Source organism: Scomber scombrus, chromosome 1 (assembly GCF_963691925.1).
Source record: "Scomber scombrus chromosome 1, fScoSco1.1, whole genome shotgun sequence".
Classification (NCBI taxonomy): Eukaryota; Metazoa; Chordata; class Actinopteri; order Scombriformes; family Scombridae; genus Scomber; species Scomber scombrus.
Genome location: NC_084970.1, coordinates 27,221,577 through 27,247,135, shown reverse-complemented (window position 1 = coordinate 27,247,135; position 25,559 = coordinate 27,221,577). Strand labels below are relative to the sequence as shown.

Sequence of the window (25,559 nt, the reverse complement as noted above, 5' to 3'; positions counted from 1 at the left end):
CTAATATATCGTTTGACACACACTGAACTGTGTTACTAAATCAACTTAACTATTCCCTGTTTTTTCTCATAATTTGTAATTAGTATAAAGTTAAAGGATCTATAAAATAGCATTAAGTTTTTTCTCCATGAACACCATCACAATAGTCTCATTACACTAACACTACTGTCATGTCTGAAGGTTGCCAAGATTGGCTTCCTGTTTTCAATACTTTCAAGACTACTCAAAATGACCTCTTACAATACCATACTATCTGTTGATTAATGCTGCACGTCTTTCACATGTCTCACCATCCCAACAGCAACACTCCTCAACACCTTTATCAGACTGAATGAAGTAAAAGTGGTCGTCCTCATGATGGAAAGCAGTCATCATGCTTGTAAATACATTATCTACATGATCAAACTCCCTCTTCCTCTTCTAGGCTGAATCCAGCCCCCAACATGGGTACTGTACTTACAAATAAACCCTGCACTTGTAATTTCCCTCTACTGCTTTTAATAAAGGATATTCATGTCTACATGTTGTTTTACTACACAAAACTGATAAAAGTATTATTAAAAAAGTTCTATTCAGTCCCTGAGCTGAAGTTAATAAAAGTATCGACAGTATGTGGCCAGGCACACTTAGCAGAAACTAAAAGCCTGTTCATAGTTTGATGTTTCCTGATATGATAGAGGTGTAGATCTGAGCCGTCAGCGGCACATAACTCTTCTCATTATCATTAAGGATGTAGAGGGGGTCCTGGATACATCCTGGATCAAAATTCTCCTCCACTAACTTCACCTTCATCTGCTTGAAAGTCCCCGTCACCTCTACGGCATTCTGGACAGAGGAAAAGTACAAAACACTTACTCAAGTACATTATAAGATATTACCACCATCTCTAAATGTTGGTCAATAATAATAAATCAATGTCTAACTCTAAAAAAAGATATTGACTTTAAAGAAAATGAAAATCACTGTCACATTTTGACAAGATGACACAAAAGTTGACCACTAACTTTGTGTCTTGTTAGTTTTACAAATGTAGTTTTGTGAAATAAAAATTACCTGTATCCTTATAAAGCGTGGTCGGGCATACGACGGTAGGTAACTAACCACATGGTTATATATTTTTATTCCATCAAACTGGGTGCCTTCCCTCTCAGTGACAGCTGCCATCCCTATCCGCCCCTCATGCCCTAAAAAAGGTCAAACAAAATCACAAAAAAGCATATATGTATGACAAAAATGTAGCTATTTATGACCTTATTAAAGTCTTTCTTTGTAGTTCTACCATTTAGAATTCACATTTTTATTAAACATAGAGGAGGTGATCATCACCTGGCACTTGGACTCCATAAACGTTGGCCTCTTTGAGACAATCACTGATAGTCAGGATGTCGGACACTTCAGTCGTGGCCACATTCTCACCTTTCCACCTATAGGCTCAAACAAGAGTCACTTCATTAGTTTTGCTTTGTTTTTTGTTTTTCCCTAAGGCAGCAGTACATCTTACTGGTCTGTGCATGTGGGAAACAAAAACTTGTTTTTGTTTTGCACTCTGTAATCTCATGTCTGGGCATTGACTAGAAGTTTGCCCTGAACCTCATAGTTATTCTAAATCAGCCTGGTGCATATTTAGTGGTACAGAACTGCTGAGAATTGCCCACAATACTAGGAAATGTATTATATATAATTATTATTCAGAATTGTTGGTATTGTGAGTTTGAAAAATGTTTCTTTCTCCAGTTTTGACAGTCATGGATTGTGCCTTAAAATCTCAAGCAGTACGTGGCTCTTAATGAAAATATAAAGACGCAAGTAAAATCAAAGCTTCATTTGGAGAAAAACATTCAACCTTTTTGTTTAAGCTTTTAATCAATCAAGTATAAAGAATTTGGTCTTTCAAATTTTCATAGAAAAGTGGAAAACATCTCTTAAAGATTTAATTAATTATTTAGAGGACCAGTGTGTCAGATTTAAGGGGATCTATTGGCAAGAATGGAATATAATATTAATAAGTATGTTTTCATTACTGAAACAGAAACTAAGAATTGTGTTTCCATTAGCTCTACATAGGGAGCAGGTCCTCTTCCAAAGGTTTTTGCACCATGTTCCTACAGTAGCCCAGAACTGACAAACCAAACACTGTCTCTAGAGAGGACCTTTCATGTTTTGCGAGTTTCCCAGCCACCATGGGTTCTCCTACATGCCAAACAGGGAGGAGTGAGGTCAAGGGGTTATCATTTTGTTGCAATCTGTAACCTCACCACTAGATGTCACTAAATCCAACACACTGGCCCATTGACTACTTTCCTTGACAGGCTTTTCACTCTCAACATTGACAGGCTTTTCACCCTCTACAGTTCAAAGACCTCAAAACATTTCATTCACTAATCTTTTAGCTTTGCATTTGTGATTTGATGATAAGTCTTATAATGGATAATTAATTAATTAAATATCTATGTGAATAATTATGTTGACGACAGTCTACGTAAAAATCATGAAACAAATAATGCACAGGCGTTGTACCTGAATGTGTCACCAACACGATCCTGAAAGTAAATGAAGTTCTCTTTATCGATCCTCATTAGGTCACCAGTGTTGAAGTAAAGATCTCCCTTCTTGAGAACGTTACGAAGCCTTTTCCTCTCCGTTTGGTCTTCATTCTGGGAGTAGCCAATAAAAGGGGCGATATCTGTGATCTTCGACACCAGCAGTCCTGTTTCACCTTCAAGATGAAGCCAAGAGATGGTTACTTTTCTATTGACAAAATACTTCAACATTTATTTATCATCATCAGGGTCCTGATTTGGTTGGAAACCCTGCTTATGAGATGCAGATGTGTCATTGTGCAAAGAGTAAGAATAAAAATGTATGGCAAGAGCATTGAGATAGGGTTTAAAATTGGTTATTTAGAGGTCTAATTAATATTAACAGCAGCAGAAGTTTCTTCACCTTTGGCTGACTCTATGCAGAGGCCGTTAGCATCTCGAATCGTCTCATCTCTCTCTGTGTCATACTTGATAAGGGTGTAGGGAAACAGCTTCTACAGGGGGAAGTAAAGGACATCAAAATTGCATAAAATGTTCTTTATACAGACAGCAGAATAAAACATATAGTTCCCATATTTATTTACAGAGACATATGACATATTTGTGATTCCAACATTTCTGTATGCATTGGTGATATTCAGTACATAAACACGATGCACAATGTTTCAGAATCAACTCAAGGTTCACTTACTAGCTTTCAACTGCATCTCACAGTCTCTTACTGGCCTGTAAGATGCAGTTGAAAAGTCGGAAAATATTTTCTAAGAGGACTGATTGTTTTGTCACACACACTAATAAACTCTAAAAAAAAAAAAAAGAAAAAAAAAAAAATCCTCACTATTAAAAGAAACAAAAACAGATTTTTTCTTTCCTTACCTGATGCAAAAAGTTGACCCGTCCAATAGCTCCTATTTTCCCCGCGTAGTTGACAAATCCCACATTTCCCTCAGTGGAGGCATAAAACTCTCTGACCTGAATCTTCCCAAAGCGATTGAGAAACTCCCTCCATATCTCTGCTCTGACACCATTGCCAATGGCCAGTCTTACTTTGTGGTCTTTGTCATTTTCTCTCTGAAAACACCAACACAACAGGTCAAACATTTTGGAAGGTTTACATTAAAAAAATGAAAATGAACAATGAATACCTACTAGAATGAGAACTGGAAATAGTTTATCAAAGATAGAAGAATTGATCGGGATAAGGCCAAAAAACACACGTCAGCTCTTATACAGTAAGGATGGAAAGCTTAAGTGTGTATAAATAATAACAATAATAAAGTTTATGTATATTGAACTTATCAAAATTACAAAGTGTTTTATTACAACAACAAAAAAAATAGAAAAATACATACACTGACAAATTTACCCAAATTAAATAAGAGAATAAGGTTAAAAAAAAACAACAACAACATTTTGAGATGATGATTCTGCAAGTCAGTGTTTGTCCTTCAGTCTTACACCTGAACATGGGAACTGCCAACCAGTTTCTGTCTGAAGGGCTCTGACTGAAAGTAGGTTGGTATATAATTCAGAGCTAGGCCATAAAAATGCCTTAACATTTTTAAGTAAAATCTTGGTAAAAAACTGGTAGTCAACATTAAGAGTGCAGTGATACGATTTCTTTCCTTTTTCTTTTTTTAGTAGTCTGGCTGCTGCATTCTCTACAATTTGTACAAGACACAATAATCTGTACAATAAACACACACACACACACACACACACACATATATGTGATATATATGTTATATGCTTTATAATAAAAAGTTAAGTTCCCCAATTAAGCCCTTAATTAAGATAAAGCGTCTTTCTGATCAAATACTGAGTAATACCTGTGTGTATAATAATAATAATAATAATAATAATAATAATAATAATAATAATGCATTTTATTTAAAGGCGCCTTTCAAAGCACTCAAGGACACCTTACAAGGCACATATAACACAACAACAGTCCATCAAACAATATCAGGTAACATTTAGTGCAAAGATAAAGAATAAATGACTATTAAACATTCCTTTAAAAAAATCATACAAATACCTAATAACTATGATAAATGTGACCCTACAGTGAAATACTAGGACATTCAAGGGAGATCATGGGTGCCAAGTTACTTGATATGGTCTTCCTGAGTAAAGGCCAGCATCTATTCCTAGAGTTGACCAGATACAGAAAAACCACCTCCTATGAGTGGCACGGGGTCATGCAGTAAATTGAGACTGCTCTTCATGTGATGCAAGAAGATACTCTGAATGGTTACATATGTAAGCAGAATATTTACAGTATTTCTAAATACAGGAAATACATCTTTATGATATCCCAAAATGATAACATGATCCTGAACAATGTCTAGTTATTATCTCAACCAATGGTAGTTATATCTATCTATAATGTTGCATGTCATTAAACACCTACAGATTATGACGCAGAAGGCTGGAAACTGATAGTTGGGATTTAACGATTTCTATTTTTGTAAGCCAGCTGTGTGCGCTGCACTGTGAGAATGTACACATTTGGAAAGTTATCTCTGACTCGATACAGCCTGTTGGCACTGTTCTGCTTCTCCATCTGTCTTGGGTGAAAGCGTTTCTACAGTAGCTCAGATGGCAATGAGGACACTTCATGCCCACAGTGCCTTGCCAAAGATCCAATGTGAGCTTGTTTTAATAGCAATCACTCTGGTAATTAAAACACTGGTATTTAAGGAATAGATAAAGGTCAATAATAGTGGCTTGACTAATATATCAATCTGTCAACCCACCGTATGTGACTAATGTTGCATCTGTGCAATGGTTTACTTGTGTCCAATGTTTTTCACTAAACCATTTAATTACATTCTGTCAAAATCTTCATCTATGTTTCCCTGCCACTGAGTGTGATGTAGGGTCACTTCAGTCTCCTGTCAACCCTACAGGAATGCCACTGGTTTGAGTTTCAACTGAGAGTATTAACTGTCACATGATCAAAGCACTGCTACAGAGCTTTCCCACAAAGAAAATAAAGCAAATCCTGTAAACCTGTTTTTCATTGGCAAGAAAGTTATTCAAATGAAAGGTTACTAAATATTAGTATTAGCATAGCAAACATTAGCTCTTTAAAATGCTGCAAAAACAAATATTATTCCCACTTGAATATTAGGCTACTGTTTATTTTAAGGTCTTATGATGAAGAAATAAAAGAGTAAAATAATAAAAATAAATAAATAAATGAAACGTTTTTAAAGTTTCTAAAAACTTGATTTTTAAAGACATTTAGTTAAAATCGCTTGAGAACAATATGCTTTTCAGTCAGGATTTTAAAGCTGCAAGGGTCTGCTTACCTTCCTACCTACCTACCTACCTACCTGTCTACCTACCTACCTACCTACCTGTCTACCTACCTACCTACCTACCTGTCTACCTACCTACCTGTCTACCTACCTACCTACCTACCTGTCTACCTACCTACCTGTCTACCTACCTACCTACCTACCTGTCTACCTACCTACCTGTCTACCTACCTACCTACCTACCTGTCTACCTACCTACCTACCTACCTGTCTACCTACCTACCTGTCTACCTACCTACCTACCTACCTACCTGTCTACCTACCTACCTACCTACCTACCTACCTACCTACCTACCTACCTACCTGTCTACCTACCTACCTACCTACCCGTCTACCTACCTACCTGTCTACCTACCTACCTACCTACCTGTGGTGTACTGCAGAGGTAACGTATCACTTCTCCTATGTACTGAACGACGGTCACACTGTACTTCCTGCAGTCATCCCAGAACTGCGAGGCAGAAAACTTTCTCTTCAGAATGATGGTCGATCCTTCAAGGTCAGACAGAGAAGATGAAAGAAAATTTGATTATCAGATACACAACATGAACATGCTCAAGTTACATTTTCATGGCTTTCAGTTCAGTACATTTGCTTTTCAAAACTTTGAAAATAAAATATTCAACTATTAAAGTATATGCCCAGTTAATGTCCATTTAGATATGATAATATCTAAATATTCTATCTATTCATATGATTAACTGCAGGTTTAGTGTTTTGAAACTGTCCTGAAATACCAACATGTATTAACAGGTACTGTACATACTGTAGCATACAGTATATTTATTTTTACCCACCATTTCTACTTTCAATTAGCTGAATTAGACATTAATAATTATAATTTACATAAGGCTTAAACACCTCCAGAAACTCATGTATTTAGTTCACAACATGACTGCTATGTGTGGGTTTCTCCTAATATGTGTGCAACTCAGGCCTCACCAGATATTTAACAGGAGCGTGAACTTTAGCCTATTTTGAAAAAGGCTGTTAGAAAATAGAGGTAATCTGGTCTTGGTTGACCCAGCTCTGTTCAGATTACTGATTCACAATGACAAAAGACTCTTTGATTTGGTTGTGCAGGGGCAAGAAACCCAGAGAGAGAAAGAGGAGCAGCTGCGTCACTTTCTGTGTATTGTGCAGTGGAAACAGGTTCAATTCTGTTTGAGTCAGAAGAACCACTTTCATGAACCTGCACAATCTTGAGAGGGCACACACACAGCTGGTGCATGAGAAAATACTTTGCGATTCAGGTGATACCTCCAGCTGGGTTGTGTGTTCCAACAAATGCACTTAATTGTGAGGGATTGCAGGTGGGAACTCAGTGAGGGATCATGTCCAAGTTGCAACTCAACAGAGTGTACAATAATTTAGTCTTTTGTATGATATATTATGAACCCAAAATGTTTGATAATTTGAGGGCAGAAGCCTCTGGGTGTGGATTCAAACAGCCAGAGAAGTGAATGTCCCACTTGACTTTAGATTTAAAACTCTGTACACTGTGAAATACAGATTTCTAGCAGGGTAAAGGACTGAAATGTCAGGAAAAAAAACTTAACAAGTCCTTGTTTTCTCAGTAAATATTTCATTCATCACTAAGGAATCTCACACAGCCTTCTCAAAGTCTCAAAGCCTTCTCAAAGACTGTAGTCCGAGGCGGTTTTAGCTACTTTTCATTGTCTCACCTGTCTCAATGGAGCCAATAAAGCCTATAATGAATCCAGCTGTGTGGTACAGAGGTAAGTTGAGGTAGATGACATCAGTAGACGACACACCATTTGAGGATAAAACAGCCAGAGCTGTTAGGAGGCGGTTCTGATTGACCACAGCGGCCTTTGGGAGACCTGAAACACAAACACTGAAAGCTGAAGATGGTTGTTGTTGGAGATATTAGATAATCACATGAAATTTAAAAAAACAATCAAAAAGAAAAGGAAGGGTATCAATCTGATACCTGTAGTTCCAGAGGTGTAAATATAAACTGCAGGACTTTTGAATGTGATGTGTGATCTGAGGGATCGAGGGATCGGTGTGTCTGCTGCATGGTCCACTTTATCGGAGAAGCTCTCGAGTCCAGATGTGTCACAGTGTTTGGTCATCAGGAGGACGGTGACGCCCTTCTCGCTCAGTGAGGGCAGCACTTTTTCCACTGCTTCCTTAAGCTCTGGAGCAGGACACACAATTATAACCACTGAGATTACTGAGATTCAATTTATACATTGTCTTGCCAAGATATTGTGCTGTACCTTGTGCTGCAAGTATGGGCATGTGCAATTGAGGTCACATGGATAACTGCTTATCTTCCCTCACATTTATTCATATTCATATTTTCTAATCCAGTACCCGTGTACCTAATTTGTTCCCTTTCATGTACCAACATGCTCTGGAATGATAATGAAACTTCCTTGAAACCTTGATGTTGGGAATGAATCATACAGCTTTACAGAAAAATTAACACCCAACCTTATCAGCAAAAACCTTGTGAGCTGCAACTTTCACTGACTTTTTAGACTGGAAGACAGATGCTGTAATCAGTGAACTATGAGTAGTAGTCATTTCTAGTCACTTTACTTTTAAGACCACTCTGGTTGGCTCATGAACATATTCTGATGTCTGTTATATCCAAATAACAAAAGTAGATTTGATGTTCTTTACTCATGTTAAATATCAGGTGTTGCTACAGTCTCCTTTGGTATGATGACTAGGTATTGTAAAGAAAATAATCCAATATTAAAAATAAGTTTGCAACAGTTTAATCAACAGTCATTTAATTGATTAGTCTATTTAAATGATCTTGTTCCAGCTTCTCTAATTTGAATATTTCTGGTTTATTTAGTCTTCTATAATAGTAAACTGAATATATTTGGGTTTGGCGCTGTTGATCAGGATAATACAAGACAGCTAACATTGCGTCTTGGGCTTTGGGGAATTGTCCTTAACATTTCTCACCATTTCAGCTCCAGATTCCTGCAATATTGCACCTGTACAGTATTTGAATGCATAACAAAATGAACTAAAGTATACTTATGAACCAAATTATAATTATAATAATATACTTTTTACATACCACTTTTCACTAAGTGCTTCACAGGGAAAAGAAAATAGCAATAAATAAAAAAGGCCAATGCAAACAGAAATAAACAAGCATTAGATCATAAACACAGGAAATTAAAAATTAAGTTAAATATAGAGGAGAACGTCAAACTGCAAGGATTGAATAGTAAATAGTAAATCCACAAGATGCATAAAGTACTAAATCCTTTTTCATGTCAGATAAACGTATCAACTACCTCAATTTTATAATAAATAATTACAGATTATTATGCATTACAGTGCAGATTACAATCAAATACATATTTAATTCAAATGGACGCTGTTAGCACGCTTAAATCCTCTTTCATGTCAAATAAGCTTGTAAATTACCTCAATTTCTATTGAATAATTACAGATTATCAATAATTACATTACAGATTACAATCAAATACATATTAAATTCAGATGGTAAATATTTACATATTCCCCTGCACTCAACATGGCTGCTGGATCAGTCTGGCAGGAGTCCATTGAGGATAAATCCTCAAATCCCTTTACATGTTTGATGAAAACACTTTCTTTAAACTTTCTATGGAAAATCTGGAGATAATACTGAGGCCATTTATTTGCCTAATCTGTGCCTCATGATGGACCAAAACGCGTTTTCAAAGTATATTCCATTAAGAACATAAAAAGCTTTTTGAAACTGGAGGCGTGGCAGAAAAACTGGAACCAGAGACCATAAATCATTTGGCTTCAAGTCCTAAACTTGAAGTTACTGCTCATTTTAAAAAGACACACACACACACACACACACACACACACACACACACACACACACACACACACACACACACACACACACACACACACACACACACACACACTTGAAGACAAAAATAAAGACGTAGGTATACCTGGGGCTGCAATCAGCACTTTGGCCTTGCAGCAGTTGAAGCAGTGCAGCAGACACTTGGTGCGGATGTTGTAATTGAGAAGAGCAACAGGAGAGCCCAATTTAGCCAAAGCCAGCCAGGTAAACATGAAGGCTGGTTCATTCCCCATGAACAGAGCCACGGTGTCTCCGGCTTTGTACCGAGGGTGAGACTTAAGTGCATTGGCGATTTTGTTGCTCCTCTTGTCTGTGTCGGCGAATGTGAAGCTCTCATCCTCAAACACAACGAAGGGCTTGTCTGGGTGCGCAGCGGTCTGCTCCAAGAAACGATCCAAAACAAAGAAGAAAGGTTTTCTCATTCGCCTCGAAACAAACTTCACTAAAATCCGAAGCAGCTCTCCGACGTACAAGATATCCGCCCAGACATAAGGTGTGAACGTTTTCAGAGCGAATGGTATGATGAGGATAGTTGCTAAAAGGACTGAAATACATGTTTCCATCCTGTTTTCTACTTTAAAAGCTACAAATCCTGTAACAAAAAAAGAAGCGAGCAGCCCCCACTGCAAACTGGGGAATGTGGGGAATAAGGATTTTGTTCAGTGGGGCGGGGCTTTGTCTCAAATTAAAAGCATAGAAAGGGTCAAATATCTGAATAATTAAGAATATTTAACGATTGAGGAGAACTGCACACTGCACAGAAGCAATGCCATGTGTTTTGTAGTAAAGAATTACTGCTTTTCTAGAAAAGAAAGAAAGAGGCGCCTTAAAAACTTGTCTTACAGAGCTCATTAAAGAGTCATTAAGAGAATAACTAAAATAAAGAATGTAGGAGTATTTATCTGTCTGACAGAGGATCAGTGTCAGGGTCAGTTAGAGAGGCTGCAGTGACATGTAAACACTCTGCAGCCTGACCGGGTCAGTTCAATCCAGCAGGTAGGGTTAGGGTTAGGGTTAGGGTAGGACTAAGTACATTCACTAAAGTACTGTAGGCTACTTAAGGACAGTTATGAGGTACTTGTACTTTACTTGAGTTGTTCCATTTGATGCTACTTTATGTTTATACCTTATTAGATTTCAGAAAGAAAGATGAAGATTTAACACAATGGGTTATATAACACGGTTTGGATTTTGACATCTTACAAAAAGCAGTGTGTAGTCAAGTTTAAATTTGAGATGTTTATGAGTTGTTAACAGCTCCACCAAATAGTGATTTTTCCTTAAACTCTCTAAACATCTCATGTGGTCTGATTCCAATAAATGTTTAAATGATCCAATATTTAATCATCAAAAATCAAAGATTAGAAAACAGATTTGTGTCTCACAACTTTGTTTTTTCTTCTTTCCTCTCCCATTAATCATCTCACGACCCCTCAGATTTATCTGGTGACCCTTTGGAGGGGCCCGACCCCTAGATTGGAGAACACTGGATTAAACAAAGTAATTGACACTAGCTCCACCTGCAGCAGCTACAACAGTAACATGCTGCTTAGACACTGATGCTTCAGTATTAATAATCTCATGATGATATTATGCATATTAAATTTGTAATATATTAAATCTTCATACTCCATTGTATCAAAGTTGTAATAACAAGTACACCTCATTCATACTGCAAATCCTTGTTATACTGCACTGTTAGGTTTACCTGCCATGCATAAGTGCCTTTCATGTATTATGTACAGATACTGCTATGTTCACGTCTCTGTAATATTTGAACTATTTAACTTGTTGTGCAATATTTTAATTATCTTGTTTTTATCTTCATTATCTTGTTTTTATCTTGTTATCTTGTTTTTTATCTTGTTTTCTATTGCTGCTAGTCTCTGAGGTATCAAACATCATTTCTCTGTATGCCTATAATAACAAATAAAGTGAAAATATGAATATATATATCTTAAATATATCGAAGGGTCGAAACAAGTACTTTTACTTTAATATTTTAAATACATTTTGCTTTATTTTTTTACTAAAGTAATATTTTTCATTCAGGACTTTTACTTGTAATGGATTATTTTTTATAGTAGAAGAAGAAGTACTCCGATCTTTCACATAGAGACACACGCCAACGGCCCCGGCCCCGTAAAATTACCCCAAAGTTCCTGCAGTGGAAACGGAGCTATAGGTACTTTTACCTATGTGAAGGATCTGAGTACTTCTTCCACAACTGAACATAGGCCTGTATTAGTCTTGTGTTTGCAAAATGTGCAATTGATAATGATCAAATAATCATTGGTGCCCCTCTCCCCTTCCTAATTGAGACCACTGTCACCACCCTTCTCACAGCCTGTTTTGCCGCCTGCTGTCTGGGAAGAAGTACAGGAGTATCTGCTGCAAATCCAGCAGGATACTGAACAGCTTCTTCCCACAAGCTGTAAGACTTATTAAACAGTAATTTAAGTAAACCTATTTGAGACCACAGGTTACCTGATAACCTTAAATACTCTGTGTGTAATCATTTGGGTTAACCACGCCCCCAAAAAAAGGAAAAAAAGATTTATAATCAGCAGCTGGGTTGCCTGGGAAAACAGCCTTCCAGTGTCAAATGGGAGCACAGAGAAACTTTCCATTTTCAGCAGCTGAGTGAGTAAAAAAAAGCTTCACATCATTTTGCACAGTGAAGCTCCAACATTCAGCCAAAGGAACAAGAAGACTCCAGGCTCCAAATGAATATAGTGGAGTAAAAAGTACAATGTTTTTTCGAAAACGTAGCATAGTTGAAATATAAAGTAACATAAAATGGACATTATTCAAGTAAATCACAAATATCTCAAAATTACTTAAGGTACAGTACTTGAGTAAATGCAGTTACACACACACACACACACACACACACACACACACACACACACACACACACACACACACACACACACACACACACATACAAATGCACATATAAACATACACACAGGCAGATACTCACACAGTGTGACTACAATTGTCTGTCTTTTATTAACTTTGGTGACACCAAAATTGTAAAATTCTCCAGAAAGTATGAGTCTTTTTCCTCTGCATTTTCATGTTAAAGTCATTTTAAATTTCACTTTATTACAAACAATTGTTGTGACTGTAACTTAACTAACAGTAGTTGAACAACTAATTCAAAGTATGTGTATTAGTTGTTGTGATGTAAAACTCAAAGCTAAGTTAATTTAATTTTTGAGAAAATAAGTTTAAGGAAAGAAAGACGCGGAAAGACGCTGACATCAGGTTTGCTTTAAACTTCTCTCAGTTTGATTGATTCGATGGTTCATTTCGAAATTTAGTTACATAGTCTGCACAGCCTTAGGCTTTTGTAGCAAAACTCCTGTAAAGTTCTGTCGTAGCCATTTTAGTACCAGGCTGAACCGAGTAGACAAGGCTGGTTCAATATGTAAAACATTTAAATAAAAAAGTCTTCATAATGCAACTTATCTCTCATAGAAGAAATAAGGCTGGAATTGTGCAGATTTTAACACAAACATGCATGCTGGAAAGTATGCTAATATGCACCAACCATGTTTATTGAGAAGTTTAGTAGGACATTTATTCAACTGATCAATTAAGACCTCACGTCAGTAGAACTAAAGATTACAAGTTCTGAAACCTGAAATTAGATATGAAGTTTAGCGAAAGTTTGGTCAGGAAGATTATTTTTTGCACACTCAAACCCTCAGTCATTCTGATCCCTCACACAGCTCACTCCTGATTTATATGGGTGTCAATTAAGATGTCAGCTATTCACACCACCTGGTCACATCTAACTAATAGCACAGTGACACACCTTCATTGTCAGCCTGTCATACTGCAGCTGTCTTTTAAATATTTGTTCTTCCTCTCTGCTTTAGTGCTTACTTAGTGCGGTTTTGCGTGTTCCACCACCTCCCCATCACCGCCAAATCTTTGCACATTGATTAGCACAGTATTTTGTCAACCTAATCAGCCTGATCAGTCCCAGCAGAAGTCTGGACTCAATGAGGGGATCTGTTTCTCAGGACCAAAGTCTCAATTCAAAATCTCCCTGTTGAATCTAAGCCCCAAAGACTTTTGAGAACACTTTCATCATCTGTATAATAAACAACTTTTATTAGTTCATTTACTTTCTTCTCCTGATTGAAATGTATGTAAAAAAAAGATGCCCATATTAACATGAGTCAAACATGCACTGAATAATATTTTGAGTATTATGTGAGTATAAATTAAAACAATTGTACATTCAAACAATTTTGTGGATTATGAAAATGTTGCTTGTGCCAAAAACGTGGAGAACTAACCCTAAACTCAGCGTTTTTTATATTCTGCAACCACACATTCCCAGTAGATTACTTTGAAATATTAACAGCATTTTTCTACGACAAAGATAAAGATGATTGTTGCTGTCATAACTTTAAAGTCTTGTATTTTGTTGATGTGCAGTGTTTCAGCATCTGATAAACCTTTGAACTCAATGTGAAAATTTCCTCTCATTGCTACTCACAACACACCTTGCCCCATGTAGCCCCTCTAACTTTCTTTCTTCCATTAAAGATGACAATATTGATAATAATTCGGCTGTCTGTACAGTCAACTTGGCGCTACACAGGTAGCAGCCAAATAGCTTAGCTTGTCATAAAAATGTTCTTTCTCTTCAACCTGTGCAGGTGTTGACCACAGGATGCCAAGGCCCTTCCAAAGCACCTCGAGCGCAATAGCTGCAAAACTGCACTGTGCTGTTGAGGAAGAGCATGGTGCTGAGCCTGTGTAGCAGGAGTGTCCTATCTGAAGCTATGGGAACCTCTTGGCTAGGCTGGCTGTATCCAAAAGTAACAAAATCAACCTCTAAAGCTCACCCATTAACACACTATATCTCAGGAACTCTTCCTTTGTGCTGCAGAACATTAAAAAATGCATGACTTCAAATGCATGCTACTGTTGCGGTTGGGTTGAGCCAGAGGGTGAGGTGATATCAGCAGTCACAGAGGTCTTTGGGTTGTGAAACTCCTGTGAGCACAGTCCAGTGAAGCATGTGGCGACAGCCTATCTCTTTGATTATGTCACCTCCTTTTTCACACGTACCTGCACGTTCCAAAGTAATTTGTTAGTATTCCCTGACAAATTTATGCAGATATTATACTGTTAATGATATTATATTTACACTGGATTATAAACAGCAAGACAAATTGAATCATGCCAACCACACACTGGTTGGATACAGCAAAGTCTAGAGCTGCCTGCTTCTTTAAAAAAAAAAAATTGATTCATTAAATAGTTCTTCTTTAAATTAACTTTAACAGTATTGTTTGCTGTGATTACATCTGAATATATTAAAAAATCATGATTGGGGGGAACATCCTTCATTTTTAGACTTTAGACATGTTGAATATTTAATTAAATCAACCCATTGAGCCAATTATGCAGAAGCAAACAAAATGCAGTCCAGTAATTTGTCTGCACTGCCAAATTCCCTTTAATATATTTAAACTACAACTATTTTTAAGGAGAAATGGTAGTTCTGAAGTTCTGATTTGAAGGTGAAACTTTCTGCACAATGGAAGTGATTCTTGAGACTTTTTCAGCTGCTCCCTTCTTGGAAACCTTCCACTCTAGTAGCCCAGTTGATAAGAATCTGCTGGCGTAAGGGATTATATTTCAGAAATGCGTTTTACTTCAGGTCACGTTGCCCCTAACCATGCAAGCGGACCACTGACACACGCCTATAAAGCAGAAGGCGTCTTCATTCATGAGCACACTCAGAGGTGGATACTGCGCTGCCGTTTGATTTCACTGACACGATCAGTACTATAACATTGGACAATGCTGCGAGTAAGGTGTCTGAGAGGAGGTAGCAGGGGGGCTGAAGCTGCCCATCTGATCGGAGCCATGGTTGGTATTATGGTGGTTTTAATGTCTTTTTTTTTTATGTGCAAATGTTTTTTTGGGTTTTTTTTTTTTTTTTTACAGATTAAAAAAAGCATTTAAATAGTGGGAAATTTAGAGAACAGCACATGTCAGTCAACGCGAATAAAGAAAATTTGCTCGACTGTCTCTTTCACTTGAAATCAGTTTAATTGGTTTATTGATGTATTTTGTTGCACTGATAACGCATTTTACGCAAATACATAACTTGAAGAAATTCCGATCAAGTCGACTATTTGGGGCAAAAAAAAATCAATCTTTTAAAACACTGATTAAGGCAAAGGAACCATTTCTTTTTAATTGTTGGTCCCTGAGTGACAGTGAACAGCCGTTTGGCACAGATGCTTCCCACACTCAGCGACACTGGAGCTGCTTTTGAGGTAACAGGGGCCTCATTGGGGCACCTCACCGTGGAGATAAGGCATCTTTATAACACGTGTACTTTGGCACAAAGCCATCCTTACTGATTATATTTCGCATTGATAACCCTATGGTTATCTAAGGTCACTGTTTGTGTTTACACACAAAGTAAACTGAATTTACTTTGTGTGTCAAGTCATTTATTTGACTCTATCACTTCTAATTTCACTCCATTTCTTGCACTAAATTGGATTAAAACTAATATTTAGCAGTTACACACAGCTAGTTTTTGACAACCAGTACACCTATTATATTATTATCTGCATACTATTTTTTTTCTTTTTCTTTTTTTTTTGTTAAAGGCATTTTTTGTTGCTGCAGAAAATAAAACATTTATTTTCTTTCTCTTCAGATTGGTCGGTCTGTGACTGGATGGGTGCAGAGGGCCTTCGAGAGCACCTCCAGCGCAGCAGCTGCACAGCCGCAACGTGCAGTGGTAGATGAGCATGTTACTGAGCCTGAACTGCAGGAGTGTCCTGTCTGCAGCCACAATGAATGGGACACACTTGAGGAGGTGATCGTGGGTCGTGCTGAAAACGCCTATGTGCCTCCCTTCACTGTGGAAGTGAAAGTAAGCTTTAATGACTCAGTATATGCAGCAGGAGTTCCTTGCTCAAAACTGTGAAATGATGCCAAAATGAGATTAACTTAATGTTATTGTATTGTGACCCTCTTTCAACAGGCTAACACATATGAGAAGTATTGGCAATTCTACCAGCAGCATGGGGGCCAACCTTTTCCTGCTGAACACTTGAAAAAAGCGGTTTCTGAAATTGAAGAAATGTGCAATATTCTGCGTCATGAGGGTGTCACTGTGAGGAGGCCAGAACCCATTGACTGGTCCATGGAGTACAAAACTCCAGACTTCACCTCATCTGGTAAACATATGTAAAAGTGTAACCTGTTTCTGCTCTACGGCTAAAATCCAGTAATTTTCGATGATAGAAGTTGCACATTTGATAGAAGTTGCTCATTTATGTTCCATAATGCATACCATGCCATTTTAAATGTTCTATGTGAGCTAATAGTGTATTTTATTGTAGGCATGTATGCTGCCATGCCAAGAGACATCCTTATGGTTGTGGGAAATGAGATTATTGAGGCTCCTATGGCCTGGAGGGCTCGCTTCTTTGAGTACCGAGCATACAGACCTTTGATCAAGGAGTACTTCAGAAAAGGTGCTAAGTGGACCACAGCTCCTAAACCCACTATGTCGGATGAGCTGTATGATCAGGTGAGGCCTTATCTCCTCTATCTCTCCTGCTGGTAAATGCTCAAATAAAATACATGTTAAATATTTCAACTGCAGGCTGTGTTGAAAAGCTTTTAAACATTCAGTTTCTACAAATCACAGCTGACTTCTTTGCACCGTGCTGTTTGTTGTACTGTGTGTGCAAATTGACTGCATATTACTGCTTAATTGCTGGAGTGTAAACCAGTATTGTGTGACATCATTCAGGACTACCCTATCCGCACAGTGGAGGACAGACACAAGCTGGCTGCCCAGGGGAAGTTTGTGACCACGGAGCACGAGCCCTGCTTCGATGCTGCTGATTTCATTCGTGCAGGGAAGGACATTTTTGTCCAAAGGAGTCAGGTAAGCTGCTGAAGTAACTTGCAAGCATGTCTAGAATCTGATTTTTCTTAAAGCACCAAATTCTGCATTCCTATACAGCAGCGTATGAATGTCAGTTGCATGCAGAGTGACATGCAAGGTGAAGAATTAAAGTAATGTAATGTAAAATGTATTTATTTGTTTACTTATTTTGCAGGTTACAAATTACATGGGAATTGAGTGGATGCGTCGTCACCTGGCACCCGACTACAAGATCCACATCATCTCATTCAAGGACCCGAACCCCATGCACATTGATGCCACTTTTAACATCATCGGGCCAGGACTGGTGTTGTCAAACCCTGACCGCCCATGTCACCAGGTAAGTCAGTAAAGGCTGAATGTTCCTTTTGGGTGACCATGTTTCATAGTGTCCTTTGCTGTCCTCTTGTGGACAGATACTCACACCACAAGGTGCCCCATTTTCACAGCTGCTTTCTGTCCTGTATCTCAGGTTGACATGTTCAAGAAGGCCGGCTGGACTATTGTGAAACCTCCAACGCCTCTGATTCCTGATGGTAGGTATCAAAACTAAATGTGTCTTCTCTTACAAAAGCAAAACATTTTGAATTCTCACAGCAAAAACAACACACTCGCTTTCTGTGCAGACCACCCACTGTGGATGTCCTCCAAATGGTTGTCTATGAATGTCCTGATGTTGGATGAGAAGCGTGTTATGGTTGATGGCAATGAAACCAGTATTCAAAAGATGTTTGAAAGCCTCGGTGAGTATTCCAGCTTATTTTTGCACCGTTTTACATTATTTAATATTCATTTCAACACACATTGTATCAGTCCTATTCATCTGTGAGGCAGGTGCATGAAAATAAAGCTGTGTAATGATGTGTGAATGTGTTTTTGATGCAGGTATCAAGACCATTAAAGTGAACATTCGCCATGCCAACTCTCTGGGTGGTGGCTTCCACTGCTGGACAACTGATGTCCGCCGCCGTGGTACCCTGCAGTCCTACTTCCACTAGCCTTGCCAGAAATAGGCAGTTTTTATTGAGCTTTAAAGATTAAAGCCTCAGCTGGGGATTTTGATGCCACTTTAATTTTTTTGTAATGTAACTATTTACACACAGGTTAGCGAAGGGTTAGGATCTTATCTTTTTGGGTCTCATCTTTTTCAACTCTTCAAACCTGTATGAAACAAACATAAAGCCAATAACAGAACAATCTTATCACGACAGGTGGCACTAAGGCCCTTTTTCAGAGTGGGTCTTTATATCCCAAATGAACATGCATGGATTGTTTTTGATTTGACATCGTTGTGCATCGCAATGCCTTTTTGCAAACAGTTTTGTTCAGATATATATAATGCTCAATAGCAACAAATGAAAACCACTTTCTTTCAATCAGTAATCTCAATAATAACTGCATTTCTGGCCTGGCTATTGTGAAGCTGAATTGTTTATGGATAATACATCTAAAAGCCGTAACATTGAGGACAAGGTACAGTTTGGTATGTGAATGTCATCAAACTAGGGCACAGGAGGGGAGAAACTCCCTCCGCTTGAAAACTCAAAAACCATAATCCTATCTTTTTCCAAAGTATTTTCTTTTTGTTTAAAGAAATGTATAAAAGTTGTTACGTTGGTCATTAAACTATATTCATTTCTTATCGCTAATATATTATTTTGTAAAGATTTTAATTGATTGAACAGACAAAGTTATATTTATATTTTTCATACTCTTTATTGGATTTCCCTACAATTAGTGTTTTTATAGAGCTAAGTATACTTAAGTATGCGGTCCATATCAAATATTGTATACCTTTTGCCTCTGCTGTTTTCTCCTGTTGCAAATCTGGGCCAGTTATATGCTGCTAGCCATTCTCACTGAACTGCTTGGCCGCTTTTTTTGCAAAACAAAAATGCCTACAGAATGAAAAAGATTTATGTTTCATGATTCCTTTGTTGCATGTGCAGTAGGATACAAGCTTGTAGATGTTTAGCTCCTTAAGTCTGCCTTGATGTTCATTTAAATAAATTCAAGGGAAGTTATGGCTCTGTGGAGGAATGCGAGTGAAGTTTTGTAGTATGCAACATTATTAAATATAATCAAAAAGAGTAGCGTGTCATTGTGTTATCTTTTGTGGTTGTTTTTTGTGTTACATTCAACCTGTATATTGGTGTGAAAAATATTATTAAAATGATCTCCAATAAATAACCACTCTAGGCAGCTTATAGGAGAGTGTTGTCTACTTATCTATCTACTTAATGGGAACTAGTTGACTGACTATTTAAAACAAACCTCCCTGACTATTTAGGAATATTAAAACTATAAAAATTAATATCTAGTATGTGACAGAAGTGTAATTAGAAATGTAAACATATCTACAAAAGGTTATGCAGTTCTTTTTTATTAAGAAACAAGGCTTTGAAATAAACTGTAACAACCTGTTACATTCTGCTGCCATCTAGTGGTGACAAATACACACAACACTGAAGTTTATTGAACACCATTAGCATTAGTTTATTTAAGATGCAAATACAGAATAATATTGTGTGTGGTGTAGATCAATTTTCGATCTTAACAGTAAATTCAGCTGTATGGCTTGCTCTCCGTAACCTGGTGGTGATTAAACACTAAACTCCTTCCGATTAAATGTAGCTGAAGAATGTCTTTATACTTAAAAGCTACTATATTTACAGTAAGTTTTTATTTGCTTTAATTTCACAGCACAGAACTTATAAAGTCAGTATAGTCTTTATTGTCTCACATAAACCAGCCACCACACTTTTCACTCAACATGAGAGCTTCACTTTAAAGTGAAGCCATATAGTATCTTATGGAGTGTGACGAAAATTGTACACTCAAGACTATCAAGGACATTTGTCTATAACAAGTAAACAGCTTAGATTTGGGGAAAACCCGCCTGAGGATTGATCCAATTGTGCTGTAAGCAACAGAGTCAGAATTCACAATTTCCCCAATCTAATTAACCTTTTTCAGACCCCTCTGTGACAGCATATGACTTCAATGGGACCAAAACAGTTCCCTACCAGTGGACACATCCTGACTATGCATGGCTCTCTGACATTCGGCATAAGCATGCTGCCTATTTAACTGCTTCACCTTTGTCACAATGTGGCTTGGATCAGGCACTGCAAAGTGAACACTATCAGGCTACAACTGTGGCCTGTGACAAGGGCTGCATGTCCCATAGGCCTACTGATAAATCAAACTTCAGAACCACACACTCCATTGAAGGTGACCGTGCGTCAGGATAGTTACTCTTAAAGCCAAGTCACCTTAGCCTCTCTTCACAGCTGTTGAGCTGTACCTCTTTTTTTTTGCTCTCTGCTCCTATGTAGTATTCTGCAGATGGTTTGCTTGTTTGTACAGCTGCCTAATTGCGCAATACTGCACCCGCCTCAACAACTGTCTTCAAACAGAAGAATTGATTAGGATCCGGTAGGCCTAATGATCAGGCTTTAAAGTCTGGAGGAAAACAGGCTAGGGGGGACTTTACTGGCTGAATTCCAGTCCAGCTGTTCTGCTAACTGAACCCTCAGAGGGTAAATGTATATAATTTATAATAATAATAATAATTTATCCACGTAGGAAGAAGGAACAATATATTTCATGAACATAAATAAACAATACAAAATGTACACAATGCAACATAATATGTACCAAACAATGGCATACATGGTTTTAATGCAGTACATGACTGATAAAGAAAGTACTTTTTTTTTTATCTTCTTTAACCAAATATAAAAAGAGGATACTTTCCTATAAAAGTGGTTACAACTTACTTGGTTGGAGTTAGAGAGAACACACAAAAGGTCTATTGAGTTTTGAGCTCAGGAAAACCATCTTTGCCATAAGTGTCTGATGTACTTAACATGGTTTTGACTCACAGGCTAACCTCCTTAAAAGGATAGGTTCATGTTTGAAAAAGAAATCTATCTTTAAACAACAGACACACACACATCCATGTGTAAGTTAAGCCGAAGCTCATATTAGGCTTTAACAGGCTAACAAATTAAATGGTATTTTAAGTTAGTCTTTTTAGTATAAAGTGTGAATCTATCCTTTAAATGTTTGATGTAATCTCCCAAGAGGTGGTTGCATATTGTCCTGTTCACCTTTTCACTCGATTGTAACTACTGTGTTTACTCTTCCAGTGTCTGTTGATGTCATAATGTAATAAAAAAAGTGTTCCTGTTTAAAGTACCTTTCAAAATGATGTGACTGTGGTAACTGTGTATTGCTGTGTGTGGATGCCTATGTAATGAAAACTAAAAACTACATATATTATTGTGTTGATTTAGTTTAGTTACATTTTTAATGACAAGTGATTAGAATGAATAATAATTGTAATTAATATAATGAATATAAATATACATATAATTAATCTGGACCCCTATGTGCCCGAGAACTACAGGCCTATTTTCTAAGTTACCTTTTATATCTAAGGTAACTTAGAGTCTCAAATGATCTGTTAATACAGAGTGATGCAGGAGAATGTTATGTTTTGGTACCGTTAGAGCTCAGTGCTGCTTTGATACGGTAGACCACTGTACATTGATTGAGAGGCTCAGGCAGTGGTTGGATATCTCTACATCAGTTTTGGATCGGTTCTCTTTGTACCTTTCAGACAGGACCTTCTCAGTCACAGTTGATAATTATACCTCATCAACTGAGTCTCTGTTTTGTGCTGTCCCCCAAGGTTCTACCCTGGGCCTGTTGCTGTTTGCATAGTACTTGCTTCCACTTGGGCAGATAAGTAATTTTAACGGTATCTCCTTGTATTGTTTTGGAGACAGTATTCAATTATACATTTTGTTAAATTATTCCACTGAACTGCCTCAATTATACAAAAGATTGAATGGCAGATACATGTCTGTTGCTAAATACTGATAAAACAGAAGTTCTCATTTCTGCCCCTGATGACAGTGTATGAAAGGTGATGGAAAGTCTTGGCTCTTCATCTTCTTCTGTTAAACCTACCCTTTGTAATCTGGGTATTTCTATGGGCTAGGTTTTGAATCTTGACCAGGATGTAAATTGTTCAGATCCCTGCTGAGAAACATTGCTAAACTCAGTCTCAGTCAACTTTCATCTGTCTTAGCGAGACATCCATGAACCGCTTACAAGTGGTCCAAAAAGCTGCTTGCCAAGCTCCTGACCAAGTACCACCAAAAGGTCTCATGTAACACCAGTACTGATGCCTTTACACTAGCTTCCCATCAATTTTAGAATACAGTTCAAGATCCTCGTAATCATGTTCAAAGTCTTGCATGGTTAAGCACCTGCCTGCAATAAACAGCTACTGCAGCCACACTGTATAGCACCAGCAGGAATCGGAGGTCACTGGATCAGAATTTGTTCGTTGTCCCTCGCTCCAGGCTCAAGACAAAAGGACACTGTGCTTTTGAGGTTGTTGATCCTTCTAACTCTCTACCATTGGACTTCTGATCTGAGAATGCTGTGGACTCCTTTAAAAAACAGCTCACAACCCATTTCTCTTTCTTTTGTGTAATATGTTTTATTTGTTTTTGTTTTCGACTTGTGTTTTAAGCTGAATGTCTGCATTGGATGTTGCATTGTTTTTGTGTTTATTGTGGAGCACTTTGTGACATCTGCTCTGGAAAGGTGATATATCATTAAACATTATTATCATTATATGTATAATAATAATGGTAAGATGAAGGAAAGCAGGAAAAAAGTGTGTGAGACAATATTGTGAGACGAACATTCAATAAAGGTCCTTGGCTTCCTAGTCTAAATATAGGCTCAAGGTAACCTATAAAAGGAGTCAAAACATTGTGTCAAAGTATACAGTAAATCACTCACTGTAATTTTATAAGCATTATTGAATGAGGCAGACTGAAAGGGAAACTTGGTTCATTGCAGATCACACTTTAAAGTAATTTCTTTTTTTTGTGAAAATTAAATTTTTATAGCATTAGAACTCCTCTCCTTTCCATTCAAACAACAGTGTGATTTATGGATTCAGACTTTAACTGTTAAATATTCAATCAAAAAGATAAAATAACTTGCTTTGTTAATGAAAAGTAGTTTTTAATGAGTGTGTGTGTATGTGTGTTATGTGTTAGGTTTTCCTTTAGTTAGGTTTAGAGGAAGTAGGATTCATGTTTGATATGATAGTTAGAGTTAATAAAACCAATTGATTGTGGATTATAAAACACAGCAATGTGTCCTTGACCCAGAGCAGACAGGAGTCCATCCACATCACTGAGGTTTCATGGGCAAACTTTTCATTTGCTATGAACAAGGTGTCCTTTAACTTGTCTGTTGTAACCAGAATGACAGTTTTGCACTGGATTATGGCCAAAAACCACATGTTGAACACAGATACTGCAAGCACACTGTGTGCAGACAATACATGATGCAGCAATATGGCTGCAGTGCAAAAAGAAACAGTTTATATGTGCTGTGTTGTGTCTGGGTGTCCTGTGAGACATAGCCACTGACTTAAAATCTAGTAGACACTTGCAACATTAAATACAGTAGCAGGCAATTGCTATATTGTCCAGTTTGCACCATCATCTGCTGTACTGTTGCAGTTTCATAGTTGCACGTTTTATAGTTTGAGCAGAGCTGCAATTTGAAACTGTGTGTCAGCCCACATGTTGTTGAGCACAAGTGTGGACTTCTTGCTTGTGTGCAACAACTTGAAGTAAATTGAACATAATTTAATTATTTACTGCCTTCAAACTAACAACTTAAAACTTCTCTTAAGATACAGTTTTTATTTATTTACGTTTGGTAATGTTGATAATAAAGAGAAACAGGAAATGTGGTGTACATCGCATACCACTAAACCACCAGTGTGTCCCCAACTTTTTTAGTTTGGAAACAAGCAAACAAACAGAAATATCTTATGTAATTATTTATGATAAACTCCCAATGTTGTAAATTGCCAAAACTTTTTAAGACAACACAACAAATTTAAAACTCATATATGTAAAATTAAAAAATCAATACTTTTGGTGCCCTCTAGTGGTGTTAGATATACAATGTACACCATTTTAACAGTTTTCAGGCTTTTGCAAAAAGCCTGTCCCCTTTAGATAAGGAATGTAATCCTTAATTTGTTCACACTGATGCAGGTCAGATGGACTAAAACCTTTTGCGACAGATAAACAATTGAATCAAGTGAACGATATATTTCTGAGTGCAACTCTCCTTTCACAGAATGGTTAACCACAAAAAGTGACAAAAAGGACAGTTTTGCTTGAATTCAGTCGTGGACAACCAATGCACTAAAAGTGCAAACCTTTTTTATTTGTAGTGGTTACATACAAGTGTTGTGCTGCCAAGTGTGACTCTGATCAGGGAGTTGACAGAAGTGGGTACAGAGCAGTGTAGATATGAGACATCACAATTTACTGATGACATATCAGGAAGTATGTGTGATTAATTCAGTGATAAAACTGTTCACTTGATAACAAACAAGATTTCCCCTCTCAACTTAACTCAGCATCGTTTCCTGTAACATCTGAACCTAGATTCTTTGTAGTTTACAGGCAGAGTTTTGAAGCATGTGTAAAATTAGTCACCATCTGCATGGTCATATTTTCCTGTCACATCAGGAATGCTTGTACTGTAGTTTTCAGTAAGTACTTTACTAATAGACAGTGGTCACAGGAATGCACACAAACTGTTAAATCAACGTTTGCTATATGTTTGTTGTGCAGCTTCTTTCAAGGTTTTCCCTCCAGGATCTCTTGATTTCCTGTTTCAGCCACAGGCAGAGATGATGAGTTATCAAAAGAGGAAGGTGAAATAGGACAGGAAGATTAACTAGGGCTCAATTCCTTTCATTGATGGGATACTTAAGCTTTACAAACTATGACCAAATGCTTCCTCAACTACCC

The 25,559-nt window shown here is 37.4% G+C and overlaps 2 protein-coding genes across 2 annotated transcripts; one reads left to right on the top strand and one right to left on the bottom strand.

Annotated features, from left to right (window-relative positions):
- Positions 1-648: 648 nt before the first annotated feature.
- On the bottom strand, positions 649-10,294 carry zgc:158482 (uncharacterized protein LOC100009650 homolog). Its single transcript, XM_062432406.1, has 10 exons — positions 9,817-10,294; positions 7,821-8,030; positions 7,552-7,710; positions 6,234-6,358; positions 3,417-3,611; positions 2,944-3,034; positions 2,518-2,716; positions 1,327-1,424; positions 1,054-1,184; positions 649-825 (listed from the first exon to the last, which is right to left on the bottom strand). Exons 1-10 carry the CDS (start codon positions 10,292-10,294, stop codon positions 649-651), a joined length of 1,863 nt encoding a protein of 620 aa, XP_062288390.1.
- Positions 10,295-15,521: 5,227 nt separating this feature from the next.
- Positions 15,522-19,775, top strand: gatm (glycine amidinotransferase (L-arginine:glycine amidinotransferase)). Its single transcript, XM_062416416.1, has 9 exons — positions 15,522-15,635; positions 16,441-16,659; positions 16,771-16,966; positions 17,132-17,322; positions 17,548-17,685; positions 17,861-18,025; positions 18,158-18,221; positions 18,312-18,428; positions 18,571-19,775. Exons 1-9 carry the CDS (start codon positions 15,567-15,569, stop codon positions 18,681-18,683), a joined length of 1,272 nt encoding a protein of 423 aa, XP_062272400.1. The 5' UTR covers positions 15,522-15,566; the 3' UTR covers positions 18,684-19,775.
- The last annotated feature ends 5,784 nt before the right edge of the window (positions 19,776-25,559 follow it).

Coding starts and splice junctions, on each gene's coding strand:
- zgc:158482 (XM_062432406.1), bottom strand. CDS start 10,294: ATGGAAACATGTATTTCAGTCCTTTTAGCAACTATCCTCATCATACCA. Junction 3,612..6,233: donor ACCTCTGCAGTACACCACAG/GTAGGTAGGTAG, acceptor TGGTGTTTTCAG/AGAGAAAATGACAAAGACCA. Junction 826..1,053: donor CACGCTTTATAAGGATACAG/GTAATTTTTATT, acceptor TCCTCTGTCCAG/AATGCCGTAGAGGTGACGGG.
- gatm (XM_062416416.1), top strand. CDS start 15,567: ATGCTGCGAGTAAGGTGTCTGAGAGGAGGTAGCAGGGGGGCTGAAGCT. Junction 16,660..16,770: donor CCTTCACTGTGGAAGTGAAA/GTAAGCTTTAAT, acceptor CTCTTTCAACAG/GCTAACACATATGAGAAGTA. Junction 17,323..17,547: donor CGGATGAGCTGTATGATCAG/GTGAGGCCTTAT, acceptor GACATCATTCAG/GACTACCCTATCCGCACAGT.